A 24,060-nucleotide genomic window follows, 5' to 3' on the forward strand; every position below is an offset into this window, starting at 1 on the left:
TGAATTTGACAATGACAGTCATACCTTTGTGACATTATACATGACAAACTATTTCGAATAATAAATGCTATGCAAAATAAATATACTGTAAAAAGAAATTTATAGGGAAGACTTAATATTTTATTAACATAATATTATATAATAACATCTACCATGTAATATTTTTAAGCCGAAAAGAGGAAAGGCCCTTAACCATGGAGTTATTAAAAAGTTACTAACTGACAGTTATAAAGGTTGCCATACACATAAATTCATATTTAAAATATTGCTTATTTCATTCATATTTTGATAATCCATTTTGTTATTTGAATTGTATTATTTTAACTATGGTTTAGTTTACAAATGCATTGTTCTGTAATTAAAAAAACATAACATTTCATAAGATACTAATGAGTTCCTGATTATTTTGTAATCTGTGATGACGTTGGCAACATTATCAACACGAGTAATTTTTTTAGTCTGTTCTCTGTCTGTGAGAGTGACGTATGAACGGCCGAAACGAAAACGAAAGAAAAGCCTCTTGTGCCGTTGTTATCTTCTATCATTTCTGAAGAATGGAGACAAACGGCCAAGCGAATGGGCTTAAAAGTAAAAAGAAAGAGAACGGCGATGTGAAGGATAACTTATGGTAACGGTTCACTGTTAATTTACGGGTAACATGCAGCATCCATATAGGGAATCCAATGTGTCACACCTACTACGTGATGTCAAGTCTCACACCTGAGAAATATGTGACCTAGCTCTGCGTATCACCTTTGTTTGTTAACTAGCTGGTGTGTACCACGATTTCTTCGAAGCCCGTCGCCAAAGTGCTTATATGAAATGTGCATCTTTCCAGGTCTGCGATCTTGGAAGAAGTTCAGAACACAGGGAACACAAAGCTACCTTCAAATAAGAATGTGTTAGTACTGGGTGACAATGAGACTGGCAAAACTACGCTCATAGCTAAATTACAGGGTGTGGAAGACCCCAAGAAGGGGTCTGCACTCGAATACGCATACATAGACGTCAGAGACGAATATCGTGATGGTAAGTTGCAAGATTGTGCATCTAAGTAATTAACAATAAGAATTTTACTAAATACTACGCCAATTAGTTCAGTACTGAAGATTACATATTATATAGTGATAATTTACATTTATGTGCGGTACATTTTTATACATGAGGAGCTATACTTTCAAACACAACTTACCAGTGTACATATAGTCCAATAATTAAGTCAAACTCTTAATTATAAATTCTACTTTGATTTTCATTAGTAACAATCAGAAAATGTCTATTATTTCTATTTATTTCAATTAATTTTACGCACAAATTGTTTGCAAATTAATATCATAGACATATTATGATAACTATCAGACTGCACTAAATAGGTCCTGAGATCTGTATTGTTGTGGCTATAAAAAAAACTAACACTGTCTGACAAACTACAGATAACTCATATTACTAGATCTAAGAATATGGAATATTGTATAGAAGTTCTTTCTGTCAATACACTAAAAAATGAGAGTTTAAAATATGTCACTTAACGGGATATAACAATTATTAAAAGCTTTTATTATAGGGATTCCACAAAACATAAAAAAGTGATAATACTTATCTTATTGTAGTTGTAGTATTTTATAAACTAAATTCACACACTACATAAACAAAAATTATGTAAATAATCTTTTGTCAGTATTAGTCATGTTTAATAGAGTTTAATGGGTTCTTCCTTATTCTAGAGATTGTAACATGTCTATTAATGCTCCTCTTTAAATAGGTCATCCATTGATGCACTGTCTATTTATGTCTTGTATTATGCACAGCTGCAATTTTGGAATTTTATTAAAAAAAGGTGAAGTGTGGATTGTGACCTGTGTTATGACTTTCTCATCATAAAAGGAGACTCTTGCCCATTAGTGGGACACTAGTGAAGTGAAGTATCATTATGAAAGGAAAATTATGGGGTATTTGGTAAATAGTATGACTACATTGTATAAATGATTCTGGCCTAAAATAAAAATAAATTCTTTTTTGGATGTGTAGATTACAGATATGCTCTCGTATTTTTTTTTATTTGTTTTTTTTTTATTGCTAAATCTAAATCTTGATACACCAATTTATAGTTTATGTGACTACATAACTATGAATTAAGTATGGCAATTACACAGAAAGTCTATGTAAAATCCTTAGCCTATTGATAGCCTACACTAGCAATATATTACTACCTTATAATTATTGCAACATCATTGAATTAGAACACTGAATTTATATTGAGATGAAATATAATATATTTTATTGTACAATTAATATTTAAGTTTAAAATCCTAATACTAGAACTACCACTTTACCTATTGCAGTATTAAAAGCTGATACAATGCAATCGGCATAGTGAAAGTCTGTGAAGTTTTTACAGTCAGTTACCATTTCTTTCCCACTGGGGATCATATACTGGACAATAGATACACTTACATAAGTAAGGCCGGTGCAAATGTTCACTACTGACATTTCAAAATAATATAACGTTACTTTAAAAATAGCTGACTGGTTTTGTATAAACATTTAATGCTGCATCATAGATAAGTATAGATATCTCCCTGCCTTGTAATTGAAGGAAGCCAAATAATGTCTTAAGCGGCTGACATTTCTGTCAGCTATTTAATGGCTATCATGGTGGCTGTCATGGTGCAATTTACGACGCATCGCAAGAACTTGCGAATTAATTCGCATCGCACATTCCTGCGATGTTTCGTCACACTTGTTGACACCATTTTTAGTTCGGTCTGAGACAGCGTGTGGGAAAGACAGACCTGTATTTGTTGGGTGGGAAGGCGTATATTTTAATGTAAAAAATGACAAAGTTAGTAGTGGACTTTTTTATGTTACTGGTTGAGGAGCGCCCTGTTCTTTGGGAAACTAAATATAAAATAAATGATATATGATAAATGGATGAACCTAAAATTTTCTTTGTTACTCTTTCCTGTATCTCCTAAGCAATAACAAAAGTGCACAATTCTTTTAACGATCCATGTCACGACCTAATTTTCAAAATACGTTCCGTACGGTTGACGAAAGAATGGTCACCCTGGGAGACGGTATGCCGCACGATATCGCATCGCAGCAATTCGTGTCGCAATTTTCTGCGTTGCGAATTCGCATCGCGTCGCATCGCAGTTTTGTGTACGACCCTTTAATGGTTTTTATAAAAAAATATTTTAAATAATATAAACAATTTTAATAATAAAAGTTAATCTAATGTGTTGAATTTTAGCCTCCCAGGAGGTAGAGATTTTAATACACTTTTATTTAAATATAAATCATCACTGGCTTTAACAATGAAGATAATCTACTTTTTATAACATTAATGTAGCATAAGAGAAGTCCACTTGATGATAAATGACTGAGCCACTGAGACTTATGGAAATTCTCAAGCAACTCCATAGAGAACACGGGATCTACCTCACTACTGCTTTGCCATTCTTGAGAACAAAGATGATTGCTTTATATCTAAAACAACCAACATCCACATCCTCCCAACAAAATGCTGTAGTCATAGTACACTTTTCCTGTAACCCATACTATTTGAGAGGAGTGTTCAGGCTCTCCAGTACTGTAATGAGTGAGTGATGAGTAGTAAAGCATAAATAAATAAATTAACAAATATTTTTTCCATTTTAGATCACACAAGACTCAGTGTATGGGTCCTGGATGGGGACCCAGGGCACACGAACCTGCTCAAATTCGCCCTCAGCGCGGAGACCTTCCCTCACACGCTGGTCATCCTCACGGTCGCGATGACCACTCCGTGGGGAGTGCTGGACCAACTCCAGAGCTGGGCGTCTGTGCTCGGCGACCATATAGACAAATTGGAGCTCACTCCAGGTGAGTGACTCTTATTATATTCTAGTAAGACAAACATACTTTAGGCGATCTGGAGTAGCATAGTCCTCAGAAGTTAGAGAAAAGGGAAGCCAGCTTGTCTGTAACTTTTTATTTATGTTGATTGAAGGTGACCATGGACAACAATGGCTAACATGAGATATGGGGATATTATTCCATAATGAAAATGTGTTGTGGGATTTCCATATAAATGTCATGTGGTGCTCTTTAAAACAGACCATCGTACTAAGCTATGTTATACCCATGATTCCATGAACTTTGTTTTTTTATAATTCATAAAAACCACCACCAGTTCGTTTTGATGAAGTTTGTAAAACAAAAAATAAACATACTTCACCATGTAAACAAAAGAGATTGTGTTTGAAAATTTTAAAATTGCACTGCAATATTGTGATACCGTTTTTCGCGGTGAAAAAACTGTCTCGCTGACTGAATGTTGGTCACTGTCATTGGCGCGAGCTTATTGTGACGTGTTTTTGTACACGCGGACAATGGACGGAAGCTTTTTTTATAGTTGTGTGTGAATGACGAGAGATACCGTTCTGAGGGTTTCGGATTTGGTCCCCGGCCATGTAAATACGTAAGTTATGAATTATGATGATTATGTCCTGGTTGTCTACTCTCCTTTGGCTATATCCTTAACAGCCACAATAGGGTTTCAAAGGTATAATAGGAATATTAAAGGCGTCATTAATTTATTTATGCGACATTTTAAGACCCCCTTTTATGAAAGAGCTGAGGCGTGAAGAGAATGACGTGTAAAAGGTTCAGAAATAGAATACCCAAACGGATATTTCAAAGTTCTATAAACACCTTTTAAGCTTTATGTGGGGTAAGTCTGGAGGAAACTGATTCATTCTTAAGTACCAATTACGCGAATATATGTGAAAGTTTGTATAGGTGGTTGTTTGTTCCTCTTAATATTCCATAGAGTGTAGATGAAAATAAAATTAACGTACCTACTGCAGATATACAAATAGATAAATAACATAATTCCGTTCCGTGATGGAAGTAATATGCCCGAAAGAAAAATGTATGGTGTAGGATACGCGTTTAGAATCAAAAATAAATGAAACTGTTTTTTTTACCACAAGGGGGCATAGCTTCGGAACAACGAGTATCCATTTTACCACACTTACCTAATGGCAAAGAACTTGCCTATCTAGCGGTGGCCTAGGTCCACCGGCGCACTTGAAAAGGGCCGATAGATGAAGGGCACAGTGATTGAAAAGCCATTCACGGAGATTCACGTAGATGGAGTCCCATGTTGTTGATTGCATAACGCAAAAACAACATTACAATAACAGTTTTAATGACAACGCCCGGAGATATAATTGATTCACGATGACTCACGGCGCCGCATCTTATTCACATCTTAATTGAAAACCATTTATTTGCGCTTACATTTAATTTGATGTATGAAAATAAATAAAATCGTTGTCTATCTGTTATTTCAAATTGAGTGTAATTTTCTAAGCTAAGTTTATTGGCATGATACCAAATGATAAAAAGTTTTTGAAATATCTGTTGACTATAAAATCGGAAGAGCAATTTACGAGACGCAAGATAAGATATTTTTTTCTGTAGCGGATCAAGTTCCTGTAAATATTATCAATACATAAGAGTCCTACGGCTGGGCTCGGATCTCTAGAATGATATACGTAGTGTAGCGTTGATTATCCCTGTAGTTCCGGGACAAGAATAGGGCTACGGTATCCCCTGCCTGTCGTAAGAGGCGACTAAAAGGGGGCTTCTGGGGTCGTGGGTGGCAAGAGTGGGAGCTCGAACCGCCCAGCCAACGGCCCCGGGAAGGATGGCGGTGTGTGTGGTCCCATACCGTCGTACGCACCAGACGGTGTGGTGAGCGATAAGCTCACCTGGGCGGAGCCCGACGGGGCAATGCGCTAAGAGGACTCCGGTTGCGTTCCTTTGGAGATCCCGGAGTCCTCTACGCAGCGCTGAGGACGGCCACCGGGGGGGTTTTAGTGCGGTAAGAGTCCCACATAACCCTGTGTCGCTCCCAAGGCATCGGGTACCTTTTGAAGGTTTCCCGATCGTCAACAAAAAAAAAGTGTAGCGTTGATATCGTAGTCTTTTAGGGTGCCGTACCCAAAGGTTAAAAAGGAACCCTATTACTAAGCCTATTACTGATACTAAAAATACAAAAAATAAAAAATAGACAATTTTGGTGGTACGAATACGAAACCCTCCGTGTGCAAGTTCGAATTAGTTGCGCTTAGTCAATTATGTAAGATTACCTTACCTATGAGGACCAAAGTAGAACGTTTGTCACTAAGACTCCCGTACCAAAATATATCATTTCAAAGTAATAAGTACTTAAGTTTTATTTAGAAGTTGAACCTGACCCACATTGCACGTGGCTGGAAGCCAATAGGTTAATGCCCAAGTATATGACATCAGCTTTGCCAATATAATATAAAGCATGCAAGGTAGCTTTTAAATGAAAGGATGAGTGAATAGATTATATTAGATGAATTTACCTGTATAGGTCCTGTTCAATTAATTACGGATACCGAATTCGTGCGACGGAGAGTTACCATCAACTGTTGGTCTTTAAAATCAGGCGGTCATCCTTAGTTTCGTTTAAAATTGTGGATAAGTTTTACTAGGTGCAGTAACTGTTCGTTTCGAATGGTATGTTTTTGCTGTTCAAATTCGTTCATATTTTTGGATGAGTTCAAAATTTCGTGCATGGAAGGTCCATCCATCATAATTTCTTGATTGTTGTAAACCTTTAACAGGTTTTATATAAAAAAAAAGTCTGCCATTATGTCCTTTTACTTGAATCATCAGGTAATATGACAGACGAATTTAAGCATATGAACTTGGAGAGAACTAATTCTAATAACGTTGAGGCAAGAGAAATTTCAATATAATATATGATGGTATAGGAATTAAAATAGCGTTGACTTAATATGTAATCACTAATTTCCAAGAATCATAATAATCAAAGTCACTCCATCTATCTATGGCTCATAAAAACAAATATAAAGGTTATTGCATCTTATTTACAGGTGGTTAATGCACTTAGCAACGTTGTGGAATGAAACAGGATCTCACGAGGTGCAGATTTGCCTCGTTTTTGTGATCTTGAAGCTTGATGTTGTTCTAATGACGCGGCCGATGAGGTGCGGCGTCTAATGTTATCTCACCCATCGAAAAAAATATATTTTTAACATAGGACCGATCTATACGTGCGGATATTGAAAGTGTTGTGTCAAAATCATAATTGAGGCTGTTAGAACCAGAGCAGCCTAACTACAAAAAATGATTTACTAAATGGAGAAAAGTAAAAGTGTGCAACATTACTAAAATACAAATAGGCCCCTCTGGTTCTAGCAGCCTCAATTATATTGTCAATATTTTGACAGAAGACCCATGTCAGTGTGGTTGTATTACGAATATACGTTCATACACATTGTATAGATGGTAATTATTATTTTGTCTGCTATAGCCCGTGATTAACAAGTTACTTGTCTGTAGAAATAAATGCAGCGTCTGTGTATTTGCTAGGCGTAAGATGTAGTCTGAATCCAACGATTTTCTACTTTATTTACAAGATTTTTTAATGGACCTTCCCATTATGAGGTACAGTTCTTTCCATACTAAGCTTTCAGAAGGTCTGAAAATCTTAAATAAAAGTCAACCCCCAACGTCCCATTACTGTCTTACTGTTGGATTTGCTAGGTCTGTCGGATCGAAAGATAATAGAAATTATTTCAAAAGCTAATCAAGTGCGGCTTAACGAACTTCACTATATTTCTTCATTGTTCTTTCACCAACCTCTGAAACAATAAGAAGCCGAAATTCATATCACTACTGTCTATAATTGTAGAAACAAATCAACAATCGTGCTTCCGATCTCAATCAAACTGTTATACAGTTAAGAAGAAACAGGCAACTTGCTTTGAAAGATAACATCGACGTTGGCGTCAGATTGTCTACTCTTGAGCCTCTGAAAAACTGGAGCGTGCACTTTTTGTACCTATTAATAATGGACTTGTTTTCAACGATCGATTCACACAATATTGTGTATAGGATATTGATGAGATAGGTTCAAGATGTTCAGTTAGATAACACATTTTTTCATTTATCTAAGAATAGCGGCAAAAAGTGGTATTCGGAGAGATTTGTTCATTAATTCCAATCATACAGTTCTATCGAAAATAATAGCAGCCTCTAGATACAAAGAACTAACCTGGAAAAACTCAATACTTTTGTAGCAGAACAAACGTATTTCTTATGGAAACCTCAATTTATGCGTAACATTAGAGCTCCATTTGTGTCTGCAATTCATTATAATCTAAAATAATAGAGTCCAATGTTCAAACTTTCCAGTGCGAATGCAATAAAAACAACGCTTTATATTCGTAGGTAATAAATAAGGTTCAATCGAAGCTTTTTATATCTGCAATCGGTACTGGTAAGCAAAGCCCTTATGAAAGAAATGTGCAACGATGTGTTTTTTAAAAAGAAACTGATATATGTAATTAAAAGCCAGTTTGATTCTAGAAGTTGAAAAAGCCGTAATCATTTTTTCAACAAGAATTTGTAGAATAGGCGGAAATCATACAGTTACGATCTTAGAGTTAATTATAAAATACATACTCTCCTTAAGTAGTTTAAACAATATCACGACATTCGTGACCATTACATAAACCTAAACTGGATTAAATCGATCCTGTACCTACATTTCGCACGATAACACAAAAGTACAAGCATTTACTATAATATTTTCCTTTCTAAAACTTTTGTAACCATTAAGTTGAGTCAAAGCTCGCTCGGTGCGTCACTCGTTTGGATGTAGAGGTCCCCGTGTTTATTTGCAGACGGTGACTCACACAACAACATTACGTCATTGATGTCACGATAGTGCAGTTTTATTTCATGGCATAGAAGTAGGTAAACGAGTGTAATTTGTGTTCTATGCAACATTTCACATATTTTACGAATGCCTTTGGATTACAAATCTAGTGGTAACTTTCCTAGCTGCCCCTCCTTTACTTTCTCCTACAACTCGGCGGTCCCCTGAAAGACGCCTTGCAATGGCTCCCGGTGTAGCGCTCTCACACCGCGCTAATTCTTTCTTTACACATAAATCTAAATTGTTACTGATAAATTAATATCGTACATGTCAAACCGGAAAATTGATGTTTTATACTCGTACTAAGAATTTGAAGAGATGTCTGAGTCGTGTTGCGCAAAACCTGACGCCTAATCCTGTGTTATTGCTGCAAAGTAAAGTTAACGCGTCTCTCTCCCCCTGACCCCCACTTTTTCAGATTTATGAAGTTCAATAAAATAGAGTAAATCCTAAGTATACCTACTTTGCTTTACGATTGTGACTCACATGCGCATTACGTCAGAGTCGCTATCAAGATCAATGCGTGTTGCGCTATCCGCATGTAAATGGTTTTTGATACGTTGCAGTTACCACAGTGATGGCCGACTACTTTGGCCACTCATTGTCGATCTTCTTATACGAATACATCACGAATAATATTAAGGGAATTATAGATCAAATTGAATGTCTTTCTTTAATTGCAAGGTAAAAAATGCGTGGTACTTTACCATGTCAACAAGTTCTTAGTATGTATTATCTTCAATGCGTAATATGACACATTTCTATTACAATCGGTATTTACAACGAAACAAAATTGTGTGTTATCCACAAAATTCTCAATATCATCGTAATAATGTATGTTTTAGTTGCCCGGATTTCCTTACACATAAGAAATTCTGTAACTGACAAACTGTAACTGATTGTGGCAAAACCTTAAGTACTAATGATACATATAATTTTCTCGACTGTCTTGCTCGTAAGCTTTATTCAACAAGATCTCATTAATTCATATTTTGCATATATCACAGAAAAGTCCCAATTCTTGAACCATCGCAACGCTGTTATAATTTTATATTTTAACGTATAAACGCTAGTTAAATGTCATTTAAAACGCAAATAGCAAGTAGCCCAATGGATTTGTGAAAGTATTATGAATGTGAAAACTTACTGCGAGTGTGCCAAATTAACATTATTGCATTCGCCACTTCGGCTGTTATAGACGTACGTCACTGATTTAATTGATCACACTTTTAGAACTTCTTACAGTTATTTATAAGATTTACTGGTAGTTTAACGTAGTTTGAGGGTATCTACAGAATACGTCTTGAAGAAATGAAATAAGGAAAATGTTCTGTTAAAGGACTTCGATAGAATGTGTGTACTTGATTACTAAAAAGACAAAGTACATGTACCTACTAATGGTTTTTGATATAATAATGAATGTAATTATTCAGTCCCATATGATATAGACTAATTGTTAGATACACTCATGTTGGATACAAAAAGTTCATCTTTCCTACAATACATAATTAATTGCATGACCGACACAGCTGTTATGTTGGAATTACTTAAAATGCAGATTCCTAAGGAACACAATACATTTTTCTTGATAATGTTACTGAAATTTTTCAAATATATGTATTTGTTAAATGTACCATAACGTTATACCCTATTGCGTATTAAGTTTTTGCCTCTGTTAGTTTGGCATTTTATTAGAGTTAAGCATAGGAAATATAGATATGTCTAGATATTAGGTCAGCTCGTGGCACGTTAATCACTCTACGGTCTAATTAGTCAGGCTAATTGACAATGTACGTTAGTCTTTACTCTGAAGTCCGAAAACGAAGAAAGTCTCGGTTCGTTAAATTGGCATCATTTCTGTATATTTTATTGTCTTCGAATGGTTATTAAGAAGTGCTTCAGTACATAATTTTTTAACTAGTGATCACTTGCGTTGTGTCGATTAATGTTCGAACTTTATGTAATTTTGTAACTTCTTTTAAAATGCGACTTTATAATTTGCAAATAAAGAGTTAAGACATCATTTTCATCGTACTACAGGTACTTATACAAGTAATCTAATTTTCTCTCATTGGAATTTAATAATGTATACTGTTAATGAAACAGTTACTTTCATTACATTTGCCTATGAACTATGTAGTATTTAGTGTCGACAAAGATAAAAAAAACTGTTTTGTGTACAAAAAATATTCTAAGCTTATAAATAAACACGTTAACATGATATCATGCTGTCGAGACATTTACATATTTCATAGGCATTTAACTTTACCTCGACTAAGCACCTTTGAATATATGAATCTGAATGAAATAGTAAATGCGACAACCTGTTTGTTGACAGATTGCCGGAGGTTTTATTTCTAGTGTTTGTATAATGTGGGTGGCTGTGTACAGTACAAGGTTACTTTAGGGGGATTACGTAATGGTTTTTTTTATTTACAAATATATTTATTGCTACCTTGTCCCGGATCGTCGTTCTGTGCCTCTTTATTGTGCATTATTAATAGAAAACTGTTTCTGATTCGGATGTCAAATTATGATTATGAGAAATCCCTTATTCTAAGTTTCTTATTCTTATAAGTATTTTTAGAAACAGGTGTACCGATCCTGTCGGCTACCTTAAATAAAGATCATTCGAAACATTACACAGACTCTCTTAGAAACGTTTCAATATATGTAGTGCAATCTACGAGGGTGTGTTTTTAAGTCCGCGGAATGGCAGGGTTGGAGGGGGGATAGCGGGCTCGTTAAGGGCGGTACGTGTTAAGTGACTCATAAATAGTATAAATATAAAGTTTTATCACAATTGCATCATTAGTTTTAAAACTATCGACAATTAAACAACTCAATGCGGAAGAAAATTGGAAGTATGGAAAAAATCGAGCATCGCGCCGTTATAAAGTTCCTTACCAAGCAAGGAAAGTCTGTGCAAATCATAATGGAAGAGATGTCATCGGTTTACGGGGACTCTTGCCCTGGAAAAACGATGGTTTACAAGTGGAACAACCTTTTTAAGCAAGGCAGGGATTCACTTGAAGACGACCCACGACCAGGACGGTCTGTTGAGGTGACCATTCCGGAAACGATAGCGGAAGTCGAAAAATTAGTACTGGAAGATGCTCGGCTAAAGAAGAAACAGCTTGCAGAAATGGTTGGAGTATCGGATACAAGCATTTTTAAAATTCTGCATGACCATCTTGGCATGACTAAGGTCAGCGCGCGGTGGGTGCCGAGAATGCTCACGCCGCCTCAGAAACAACAGCGCGTTGAATGTTCCCGTGCGTTTTTGAACCTCTGTGGAGAAGATAAGGATATTGTACTGAATCGAATTGTTACTGGAGATGAAACTTGGGTTCACCATTATGAACCTGAGTCTAAACAAGACTCCATGCAGTGGCATAAAAAGGGTACAGCACCTCCTAAAAAGTTTAAGGTGTCACAATCGGCCGGCAAACTCATGGCGACAGTCTTTTGGGATGCAGAAGGAATTTTGTTAATAGATTACAAAGATAAAGGTGTCTCTATAACCGGAGAATATTACGCAACAATCTTGGAGCGGTTAAAAGAAGCCATCAAAGAAAAAAGACGAGGAAAATTATCCAGAGGTGTCCTGCTGTTGCACGACAATGCGCCCGTACACAAGAGCCGTATTGCACTGGCTGCCCTGCATAAGGTGGGCTTTGATATTTTAAATCACCCACCCTATAGTCCAGACCTGGCTCCCAGCGATTATTATCTCTTTCCAAAAATGAAAAAAGAGCTTCGTGGAAAGAAATTTTCTACAGACGAAGAAGTAAAGGATGCAATTTCCTCGTATTTTTCCGACAAGGACAAAACATTTTTTTATGAGGGTTTAAATAAGTTAATACAAAGATCTGAAAAATGCATTCGTCTTGCAGGAGAATATGTAGAAAAAGAAAAATAATTTTGACATTTTATTTTCGCTCCTTGTCCCTCATTCCGCGAACTTAAAAACGTACCCTCGTATAAATATATACAATGAATCATTTTCAAAACACCAGACAATTTTAAGCTGGATCACAGTGCTTCACATAATTGCTCATGGTCCGCCGTCAGCTGCCGGTAGCACTGACAAACCATTAATATTGTCCATCTCTATTTGTCTCGTCGGATGTGGCAGCTGATAAAACAAACATTTTCAAGAAAATAAGAACTAAAGAAATACAGAGTTCGTGATTTAACATACATTGCTTTAAAATAATTTTCTTTGGATTAAGATTTAGGATTAATCAATATTGTCAATCAGTTGCGGTTATTCAATATTGTTTAGTAAATATTGAATAACCGCAACTGTATATTCAAGAGTTAAAAGTAAAATTTGAGTAAAAATTAAAAAAAAAAAATAACGTTAAATAATTTACAGAAATAGGTAAATATGTTTATCAACATAAACGTCATCCCCTTCCAGAGCAAAGCGTCATCCCCAGTTTCCGTAATTTGCAGAACAAAGGTTACAAAGCAAAAAGCAGCAGGTGCAGAAGTGGCAGAGGTACACGGAGCCGGGCGACGAGCTGGAGCCAACCGCGTCGTCGCCCATGAAGCGCTCCTCCAGGAACCTGTCGGACGAGCTGGAGTGCGATGACGACGACAGCCCACTGCCTGAGGGCGTTCTCACCACTAACCTGGGGTTGGATATCGTCGTGGTGGCCACTAAGGTACGGTTGTTATAAACTTACCGGTAATGGAACCTGACCATGTAGTTCGAAGTCCGCTGACGAATGACCGATGCTCAATAGTATGCTTGCAAACAATTTGATACCGTCGTGCTTTCAACAAAGGTTGTTGCAGACGAAAGATGTTGCAGACGTTTTTCCTCTCCAATCTGTACAATAAGTAAATAGTATGTAGATGGGTGATAGTTGTCTGAAGGTGTGTATAGTCCCCGCCAAACTACTATTCCGCTCTGAAGTTGTTGCGAGCAGGTGTAGTCATACAATTTGCTATGGCGACCCGATTAATTCCTATATTCAGAGCGGACTAGCAGCTTTACGCTCACTCTATCTACTTATAGGTTTCTTTAAACGATAAGTAAACGATAAATACTTCATGTCCTAATATTGTTCTGTTATTTTCTGAGAGAAGGCGGTAGCACAGCAGTGGGACAGTTATGAGTATCAACTTGACTTGAATTGAGTTGACTGCTGCTGGTTACAACTTTCCTAATAAAATAACTTTCGGCTATAAGATTAGGGTGACTAACTATTAATCCATTGCAATTCCCTCATTGCAGACTGACTACATGAGCACCCTGGAGAAGGAGCACGACTACCGCGACGAGCACTTCGACTTCATGCAGCAGTGGGTCCGGCGGTTCTGTCTGCAGTACGGCGCCGCGCTGTTCTACACGTCCGCTAAGGAGGACAAGAACTGCGATCTGCTATACAAGTACCTCACGCACCGGATATACGGACTGCCGTTCAGGACGCCCGCGCTCATTGTTGAGAAAGACGCTGTTTTGATGTGAGTATGTAGGTTTACTTCATGTAGAACTCTTTTCTCATGTAGATATGATTGATGCCTTTGACTGACTATGACGCCTCTTTAATTTAGTATCAGATGAATATACTGTTAGCGTTGGGATATTACGCATCGAAACGCAGGACTTGATAAAATCGAAGCCAATTTTATCAGGTTTTTGTCAATAATTAGGAATGTTCCTCAAGTAGCATCCCTTGTTAGTCAAAAAGAACAAAGATACGATAAAGATTAGGCAAATTAAGAATGTAGTTGGACGTGGCTAAAATTTAGTGCCAATAAAAGGAAGCCTGTACAAGGCCTCACAAAAATGTTATTTAGTTTCGATTTCAAATTCATTGACTTTATTACATTATTTAATGGCTTTCTGTATTGCATTTACAGACCCGCTGGCTGGGATAGTATGAAGAAAATTAGCATATTGTATGAAAACATGCAATCATGTAAACCAGACGATTACTACAGGGATGTTATAGTGCAGCCTGCCACAAGGAAGGTGAGTCATGGAGACATCTTTTATTTAGGCATGTTGTCTTCCTTAGTTGTGAGGAGAGGCTTGCACCCGCTAGTTGAACATAGAAACTGTGGTAATCATCCATGATTGTAATTTAAATGATAGTATTTTGAAGGTATAACCCATTTTTGGTTTGACTTCGGCGGCACCACCTCCACACCTATTTCTGCCTTATAACAGCATTGTTAAACGCTGCTGTGTTCTGGTTCGAAGGATGTGGTAAGAGATATACTTTTCCGAGGCGTTCCAGCTTAATCCTCAAGGGTAGCGGTGTTATATCGCGTGCTTAAAGGTAAAAGGACCTATAGCTAAGGGTTAATAGGGATTTATGCTGAAAGGGCACATAATTTTTTTTTTTTTGCCATTCGGTTTGAAATTATCTGAAACGTAAAAAATGTTAACGTTTCAGGTAATTTCAAACCGAACTAAAAATTTTTTACGTTTCAGATAATTTCAAACCGAATGGCAAAAAAAAATTTTTTTATGTGCCCTTTCAGCTTAAATCCCTATTAACCCTTAGCTATAGGCCCTTTTACCTTTAAGCACGCGATATGTGACCGAATTCAGGTAGGAATTTCTAATCCTATCTGGGGTTGATTATAGATGTCCATGGGCGGCAGTAGCCACTTACCATCAGGTGGACTGCATGCTCGTCTGCTACTCCTATATTATATTAAAAAAAAAACAAGGCTTGGACCACATATCTTTAAATACATAATATAAAATTATTGTCTTACAGAGTGGCGGTCACCGTGAGGCGGAGGTGTCAGCGGAGGACGAGCAAGCCTTCCTACAGCGGCAGCTGGCGGCGCTGCAGGCCGGAGCGCCCGCGCCCCGAGCTGACTCTCCGCTACGTACCACGCAAAGGGCCACCTCACAGGTATGGAAAATTTCAATATGTGTAAATTCAGGTCTCCTACGCACAATTTGATTGAATGTCAAATCAAATCAAATCAAATCAAAATTTTTTATTCAAAATAGGTTCTTTACAGATCACTTTTTGAATGTCAAAGCAACTACCACCACTTCACAAGGTGTTTCGTTATGGAGAAGAAGCGGCGAAAGAAACTCCATAACACACATCTTTTTAAAAAAATGTTTTTGACAATGTTAACTTAACGTAATGGTACATGTGGAGCTGGAGCTAATTCAGACCACACCGTTTTGTCAGTCAAATAATCACTTACTTTATAGTACGCTTTTTTACATAGCGTTAGTTTAACGACATGTTTAAACTTTTTTTCTGTGAGATTCAAAATGTGGTCGGGTATTTTATTGTAGTAGCGAATACAGTTGCCCACGAAAGATCTAGCCACCTTACATAATCTACGTTTAGGAATTACTAATTTATTTCTATTTCTGGTATTAAAGTTATGGTGGTTACTATTTTTTTCAAACATATCAGTGTGTTTTCTTACATACATAATATTTTCATAAATGTATTGACTATGCACCGTCAATATATTAATAGTGGGAAACAGTTCTCTTAGGGACTCACCACGCCGCAGACTATATATTGACCTTATTGCTCTTTTTTGAATAGTAAATATAGAGTCTATGTCAGCAGCACTGCCCCACAGTAGAATGCCATAAGACATAATGCTGTGAAAGTAACTGAAATAGACAAGCCTGGCAGTGGGTATGTCTGTTAACTGTCTAATTCTTCTGACTGCAAAAGCTGCAGTACTAAGTCTGCTGGACAAAGCAGAGATGTGGGGACCCCACTGGAGTTTAGAATCAATGGTAATCCCCAATAAAACAGTTTCATTGACGAATTGCAAAGTCTCACCATTTAGAGCGACATTCATCCCCGTACTCCTTACATTTGGTAGCATAAATTTAATACATTTAGTTTTATTAGAATTTAAGAGTAGGTTGTTTGCACAATGAACAACAAAATTAGGTGACGTATTGGTATCCTCCTCAGATCTTCATAGAGTTAAAATTTTCATAGCAAAAATATCATACTGTTTATACTTTATTAAAAAAAATCGTACTCCTGATTCCAATATAATTGTAACAGCCGTTTATACTTTTTCACAAATAGATGACCTGAAACAGTTGAGTAAATATTAATTTGTTTCTATTAGTAGTACTGTTGAAACTATTAGTTAAGCTCTATAAACGTTTTTTTTTTTTCTAATAATTGAGACGCAATAAGATTTGTTTCATAAAAATGTAACTGTTTGTTATAAACATAATAAATTTATGCCAACCTTATACATATTAAATCTATCCGTGAAAGACTTTTGTGCATTATACTATTCTTTCTATGAATAAAAATATATTTTAACGAAAAAGAGCGTGTGTAGACAGTAATATCGTTAATGTTACACAGTTGGAGGGCGCGAAGATCGGCATGGGCGGCGGCACGCCCGGCAACGAGGGCGTGCTGGCGAACTTCTTCAACTCGCTGCTGTACAAGAAGACGGGGTCGGGCGGCGCGCGCGCCCCGCCCGACGCGTCGCCGGCCGCCGCGGCCGCCGCGCGCTCCGACGCCGCGGCCGAGCTCGACCGCCTCACGCGCGCCAAGCGCCCGCCGCCGCCGCTCGACCTCAACTCCTCCTCCGAGTGCTAGCCGCGGACGCAGGTTGGCTATATCTTCTGTATCCAAGAAGCGAAGATAAGTGCGTATTAGAATTTAGTCATCGCTTGCTTGAGCGGTGAAGAAAAATATCGTGACGACACTTTTCTCACTCTGAGAGGAAACCCATGATGAGACGGTGATAGAAAAAACGAACGTGTAATCCGTCAAGTGTACTTTGACATCCGTGAATTTGTTATCGATCGTAAATTGAGTCAAACTCTTACCTGAGGTGCATTGCTAAACTTGTGAGCTAATATTTTTTCCTCACTATACACATCAAATCGAAGCACAACGACACATAAAACTACTATATTGGTTATCCACCACAAAATATTTTATTACTAAAATTGTCCCAGTACGTACATAATAAAATCGCACCAAAAAAAGGTAAATGTTAAGAAAATTAACAGGTTTCATGACTGTTATGACAATACCCAATCATGGTTATAAAATGTACAGAATTGTTACTTAATTAAAAAAAAACAGATAAGTAATTATTAACGCTGAATCTTCCAACAAAATGTGACACAGTTATTCACTGTGAATATGATTTTATATATTTCAAAATATTACTTTGATTTGCAGGTACATTCATGCGGCGGTCGCGAAACCCAATCAGCGGAGCGAGCTCGGCTTGGCGCACCGCGGATATCACTACATACATGCTGGCTTGTACTTCGTCTACGATACTGTGGCGACACGTCACCCTTCCGATACGACAACTCGCTTACGATTGCCTGACGAGCACGCGACACGCGCTATCGGCAACGATTTGTCGGATGCCGCGAAAAGATAGTAAGCAAGTAGTTTGATAATAAAAGGATGCAGGGCATAACATCAGTATTTGCAATCAAAAGCTTTCAGTCCTAGCATATTCCTGCTAATACCATATCCGACAAGTGGAATCCGATGCTAGTGTCGCATTGCGGCGTTTGTGGCAGGCGAATGTCGACACTTGCAGTGTGGCGTACTATTTATATGAATTAGAAATGTAAAATTTATTGGATGGGATTCTGGGGCATTTTTCCACTGATTTCACTCGTAGAGTCATTATTAAATATTTAAAATAAAATTGTTGATCTAATTAGAGTGTTAAGTATAAGGTGATAGTTACAAATCGTTGACGTAGCCTCAATTGTGATCCTCTAACTCATGGCAGCCTTCCGCGTACATGAAAAATGCTCCAGACTTTTGATAGGGATAATTTGTAATACATTTCCATAATGGTACAGTGAGACGAACGGGATGTAATACTTTCCTATTCAGTAAAGGTTTTTTTACTTGTAATATGTTTAATGATATTAAATAAGTATTTATTTAGGTAGCCTCATGTGTTAACTGGAACGTGATTATTAATAATAATTATATTTTGTAAGATACAACTCGACGGCACACCGCGTGCATACAGCTATATTATTGATATTTTAATTTTTTATTTAGCCAATATAATAAATCGCATCTTTTTATATCTGTCTCGATCTATAAACCGGAAGTTTGTTTATGTGCCGTCGAGTCGGATTAATATACTTAACGCAGAGAAAGCTTTGAATTGATAGTGGGTAAAGGAGTTCCAAAATAAGTGATCTTCTATGAAGACTGGCAGTGCAGGTCGAGGGGATGGAATGCACAATGAAGTCACTGTTTGTACAAACCATTTACCATTAATGAAGTTGTATTGAACCAGTCAACATCGTTAATTGTATTCTTGAAGATGTACACATTTCTACATAACTAAGATCATTCACACATGTGTATATAGGAAGTGTATTGTAAACTTTATAACGAAGTTACTTATAACCACAACGTCCATATAACGTAAATGTGTCTATTATTTAACTTATCACTATATAACGAATTTTATAACAAAAGAAAATACTCAGAATAGTCTTCGTTATAAGGAGTTTACATTGCCTGTATGTTCAGTTAGTGTTCGATAAACATGGTTGAAATTAAATATAATTGCATAATAATCGGGTACATTGATTGGTGCATTTCGAACTGTGCCGTGTGTGAGTGGCCTTACGAAACGTTAAAATTTACTACTCCCGTACGTAAGATGAATATAAAATTGATTTTATTATGAATAAATTCAGTTTACCTGCTAATGCTTAGGTGAATGTGCAAAAAACGCCAAAAATAATATTTTGATAAACAAATGTGCATTCAATAAACATTCATTGGCAGTATAAGAATTCGAAAACACGCATTTTATTAACAACATTTAAAGCACCCTTTACACGGTTACAAAATTACTGCAGAGAAAGACTTTGATGAAAGTATCATCTAAATTATTAGTAGGTAGACATTTTGACATAGACCTAGTAACCAAATAGTCTCCTAATGGATAATCTTTTTTTTAAACCGATAAAGGCGCGGACACGTCGCTTTATAAGACAGCAGATAAGTGCACGCTGATTGGTTTAGACTTAGCCCAATATTCAGACGTAGCTTTGTGTGAGGTCTGTTTGACTATTGTAATATGCATTGGGTGTCTATAGTTGGTTACTTTGTCCATTTTAATGTGTTTAGTATCTATATGTTTAATTTTATTTGCTCATACGAAGTTTTAAAATGTTTAACACTCATAAACCACTTTGTAAATTATATTCATTATTTGGATTGTAATGGTGACCTTTATTGTGTTTTACTGAATTAATTTATTGCAAAATATATTTAACAAAGTTTTCAACGAGTCATTCTATACCATACAGTGTGATGACGTTTGATCTTGTATTTTACAGAATGTGTAATGTTTTATAGAGATTGGATTTTGTTTATTTGTGGTGCAATACAGAACATTCCAAACGTGGTTTGGTGCTTATTATTATAGTAAAATTATCGAATATTATATGGAGTTTCATTTAAAAATACTTGCCCAATAGCTCTCTATTTTATTGTAGGTTTCTATACTATTTGGCGTTTAATTCATCACTAAAGGTCACTATTATGAAAAAATCACATTTAATAATAAAAGCAATCGTTTCATAATAATTACAAATATCCAAATCATATCTTAATGGTACTTAAACTTTTGATCTATCTCTTTTAACATGTTGGCGCGTTAATGGCATAGCTTTCAGAATACAATTCCTACTTTAAGTATTTATGTAGATGAATAAAATTAGTATTTTGGTATGTATTTAACTTATTAACTCGTGTAATTTTAGCTAGTGTTACGGTAATGTTAGTGTTGGTATTTTTGACAAACTTATTTGAAGCACAATTATTTGAAAACACGACAGTCTCGTTCCATTAAAATAGATTACAAATACTAGAATTCTACTTAACTTTATACGGTTAATCAGTGCTAGAAAATAAAACGTATAAAACACTCATTTAGGTTTTATATAATATATCAATTGTTCAACAACCTGCGCTAATAAGCGCTCCGATTTGCCGACGTTGTCTTTAATTGATTGTCACCCGTAGCTCAAGAAATATAGATGTGCTCGCTATTGTAAATCGGTTACTATATAAAGGCACTTAATATCATATAATTATTCTTCACTAAGTAGTAATAGTTAATTTGAAAGGCATAAAAGGCAGCGGTAAGCGAATGAAGGCAGCTGTTGCTTTTGTGTTTGTGACATTATTTTTAAAGAAGCTATAGAAAACGTATGTAATAAAGTTTTGAGAAAAATGCAAGAGGAGAATTATAATTATGAATTATTTATGATAATAAAACCTAATAACTTGGAAAGATAATAATTTAGTGTCTAGGCTTTAAGCCTATTTATAAATACAGATTTTTTGTATGAATAAGTTTGTCATTAATTAAGGAATATTATATAGCGGTCGGTCACCGCGATATGTATAGAGATTTGGCAAGTTTTGATATGATGTATGTACAAGTATATGAAGTTTGTCTATTTTTGTATTGGGGGCACAATGTTAAGTGGCTAAAATGCATAATTTATGGTAATGTATGTAATAATGTATATTTCGGATATTCTCTAAGTAACCAACTTATACCCTTTCACTGGTGTAAGTTTTTAACTTTTCTATTTCAATTTAGAAATCTACTTCAATATATTTTATTATTTTCCCACACATTCAATATTTAAACGTTGATAATGAAAAAACGAATATACCTACTTATTAAAATAATTACTAAGTGTCAATACAGACAACACTTATAATTACTATTTATTGATAAATGCACAATGGAAATTTCAATTTATATTATTATTTTATTACAGTTAGAAAATATTACTAGCTATTTACCAATATGAATGTTTACCTATTTCTTTGAGAAAAGTGAAAAGTTTACACTTGAAACAATAACGAACTTAAGGTCTAGAGACGAGCTTTTTAAACGTTGCGGCAAATTCGTATGCTATTAAACCTATGCGAGAACGCACATTCGTAGAAATTCTTTTAAATTCATATTTTTTTTCATAATAATTTTGAGGCAATGTGGTCACGTTACTCGTCTTGTGAAAGCTAGCTATTATGAGATGAGCCAAAATCAGTATTGATGTAAAATTGTTTTAAAAATAAGTATAAATTGATTATCTACGTGTAGTGTTGAATTTTCGCATATAAAAAGTCAGTATTTCACTAGAACAACAAAGGTGTTATTGACGTTTTTCAAGTTAACTCCAAAATTACTCTAGAGTTGAAAAATGTTAAGCGACAATTTAAAAATAACTTTACTTCTCGATTACATATATACTTTGCTCATCTAGATTAATTTTTACTTCTTATACTAGTCAACGTATCAGTTCGTTTATTATTAGATTTCAGTTAAAATACATCTATTTTCTGTGATATGATTTTTATATAGAACAAAGTAGTGTTTTATCTGCAAATAATATTAATATGTATTAGCCACGAAACATCCTCGCATAGGCACAGAGCATTAACAGTGTATGTTTTTATGCTCAAAATATATTCCATCTTATGCTTAAAACGAAATATAATTATTGAAAGTATTTCGCTACTTAAACAGCACATTGTAATAAGCTTATAAAATAAATGTTCGAAGTAATTTTAATATATGTTTATTTAATGATTTTTATTTCAATTTCGTAAGCTAACGATCGGTTAGACCGATTTGTAATAATTATTATTATATCATTCAGTGCAAGAATGCCGTTTTGGTTGTATATTAAACTTAAATTATTCGATGGAAAAGGCATAGTGATTTATAATGTTAGATTCTCAATAGATATATGTATGGCTTTCAATAAGATAGATTGTAATATTTATACCGAAGTCCATGTGTAGTTGTTCCATGCTCTGTATTCAAATTGCAATTATTTAAGTATCAATTAATTATTTATATCATTACGAGATTAATGTGTACTAAAGTAATAGGATACTGCTGTATTAGAATTATTGAAATTTATTATTATGTCGAATCTGATAAATATATAATGAGTCGCCAAAATGCATTTAGCATTGCACAGCTTCTACGACATGCATAATAATTAATTGAAATATACATTTGTGAACCATTGGACGAAATAACTGCTGTTCGTAGTTTTACGTTACTTTTGAATTATCTGTTAAATAAATGTTGATATGCAATAACAAACACAAAGTTAATACTTAATAGTTACTGTGTTAAAAATATTAAGTCACAGTATATAATTATTTTATTATGTAAAATGTTGTAAAAATACAAAATATGTGAAGACAACGAACGCTACTTTGAACAAGCGATAGTACTATAATAGCGACGATAATATTTGAGATAGATTTTGGGAGCCCGCCTTACATTCTAAATATACATATTTGGACTAATTTTTAAATAAATATCATGTTATATAAAATTCGCAATATCCTCTTAAATATATTATATCAATAAAAAGCTTTTATGCGTCTGTGTTAAGCTTCAATTATTTATATACATGTGTGCATATTGAGTACCATAAAAGATATTATATATGTCTATTGCCGAACATCAGGTGTAATTAATTAATTATATAATACACTGTAATTGTGTATGTATTGAGCCTAGACATAATATAATATCTTTGATATTAACAAACAGTTACTAAATAAATGGTTGTAACGTTATTTATAGTTTGAAACACATATGGTACTACAATATACTGTTTCGCAAATTAAACGAGAAGAAAGTTCTTGCAAAAACTGTAATCATCGAAGAATACAAAAAAATGTAAAATATTTATTGCTATTTATTAGATGTTTACTAAAATATATCATCCATGTCGTAATGGCCACATTTCTACAATGTTCCCAACTAACATAATGGATGCACCAGTTAATAACAACGGTTAGTACCAACCATAGATTAGTAAAGATTACTCACTCCTAACAAGAAAATGTACCAAGTTTTGAGAATTCAAATAGTTGCGTAGAAAAGTTTTGCCACGTCTCCGTGCTAAAATGTCCCTAAATTATTTGAAATAATTATTTATTTATTATGAAAATTACGCAGTATTCGTTATTTATTCGTAAATTTTGTCTAAAAATGTTTTTATTTGTCAAGAATTCAAAAAAAGAACTTACTATAATAAGCTGTTTGTGGCTTCATTCAATTTCAAGGCAGCGAAGTATCTTTACTAATCTATGGTACCAACACTCAACTCTGTAGAAATATTTACAGAGCATATGCAGTGTGTTTATTTAAGTATTATAGCCTGTGTTTAATGTTTAATAAAGCTTATTGGCGACTATTGTACAGGAAAATTAAAATAAATAGCACAGATTCTGTTTACTTTTTTTACT

The 24,060-nt window shown here is 35.2% G+C and overlaps 1 protein-coding gene across 3 annotated transcripts; it reads left to right on the forward strand.

Moving 5' to 3' along the window:
• The first annotated feature begins 472 nt into the window (after positions 1 to 472).
• Dlic (dynein light intermediate chain) lies at positions 473 to 24,045 on the forward strand. Of its 3 annotated transcripts, XR_012102903.1 has the most exons (10): positions 473 to 628; positions 839 to 1,029; positions 3,661 to 3,864; positions 13,229 to 13,440; positions 14,016 to 14,245; positions 14,645 to 14,756; positions 15,514 to 15,654; positions 17,113 to 17,364; positions 17,947 to 21,909; positions 21,957 to 24,045. XR_012102903.1 is itself a non-coding variant. In XM_073080298.1 (9 exons), the coding sequence occupies exons 1-8, from the start codon at positions 555 to 557 to the stop codon at positions 17,350 to 17,352; spliced, it is 1,404 nt and encodes a 467-aa protein (XP_072936399.1). In that variant the 5' UTR covers positions 473 to 554; the 3' UTR covers positions 17,353 to 17,401; positions 17,947 to 24,045. The 3 variants fall into 3 exon arrangements, 2 of the variants coding, with proteins under 2 accessions (XP_072936399.1, XP_072936398.1); XM_073080298.1 differs by having other exon boundaries at positions 17,113 to 17,401; positions 17,947 to 24,045; XM_073080297.1 differs by having other exon boundaries at positions 17,947 to 24,045.
• Positions 24,046 to 24,060: the final 15 nt, after the last annotated feature.

The sequence above is a fragment of the Epargyreus clarus genome, unplaced genomic scaffold (genome assembly GCF_041222505.1).
Source record: "Epargyreus clarus isolate Ecla_fem2 unplaced genomic scaffold, WU_Ecla_fem_2.2 ptg000015l, whole genome shotgun sequence".
NCBI lineage: Eukaryota > Metazoa > Arthropoda > Insecta > Lepidoptera > Hesperiidae > Epargyreus > Epargyreus clarus.

What these genes read in the sequence shown, in the direction of transcription:
- Dlic (XM_073080298.1), top strand. Translation starts at nt 555, where the DNA reads ATGGAGACAAACGGCCAAGCGAATGGGCTTAAAAGTAAAAAGAAAGAG. An exon ending in CAGAGACGAATATCGTGATG is followed by an intron (nt 1,030 to 3,660) that starts GTAAGTTGCAAG and finishes TTTCCATTTTAG; the next exon opens with ATCACACAAGACTCAGTGTA. An exon ending in CAAATTGGAGCTCACTCCAG is followed by an intron (nt 3,865 to 13,228) that starts GTGAGTGACTCT and finishes CGTAATTTGCAG; the next exon opens with AACAAAGGTTACAAAGCAAA.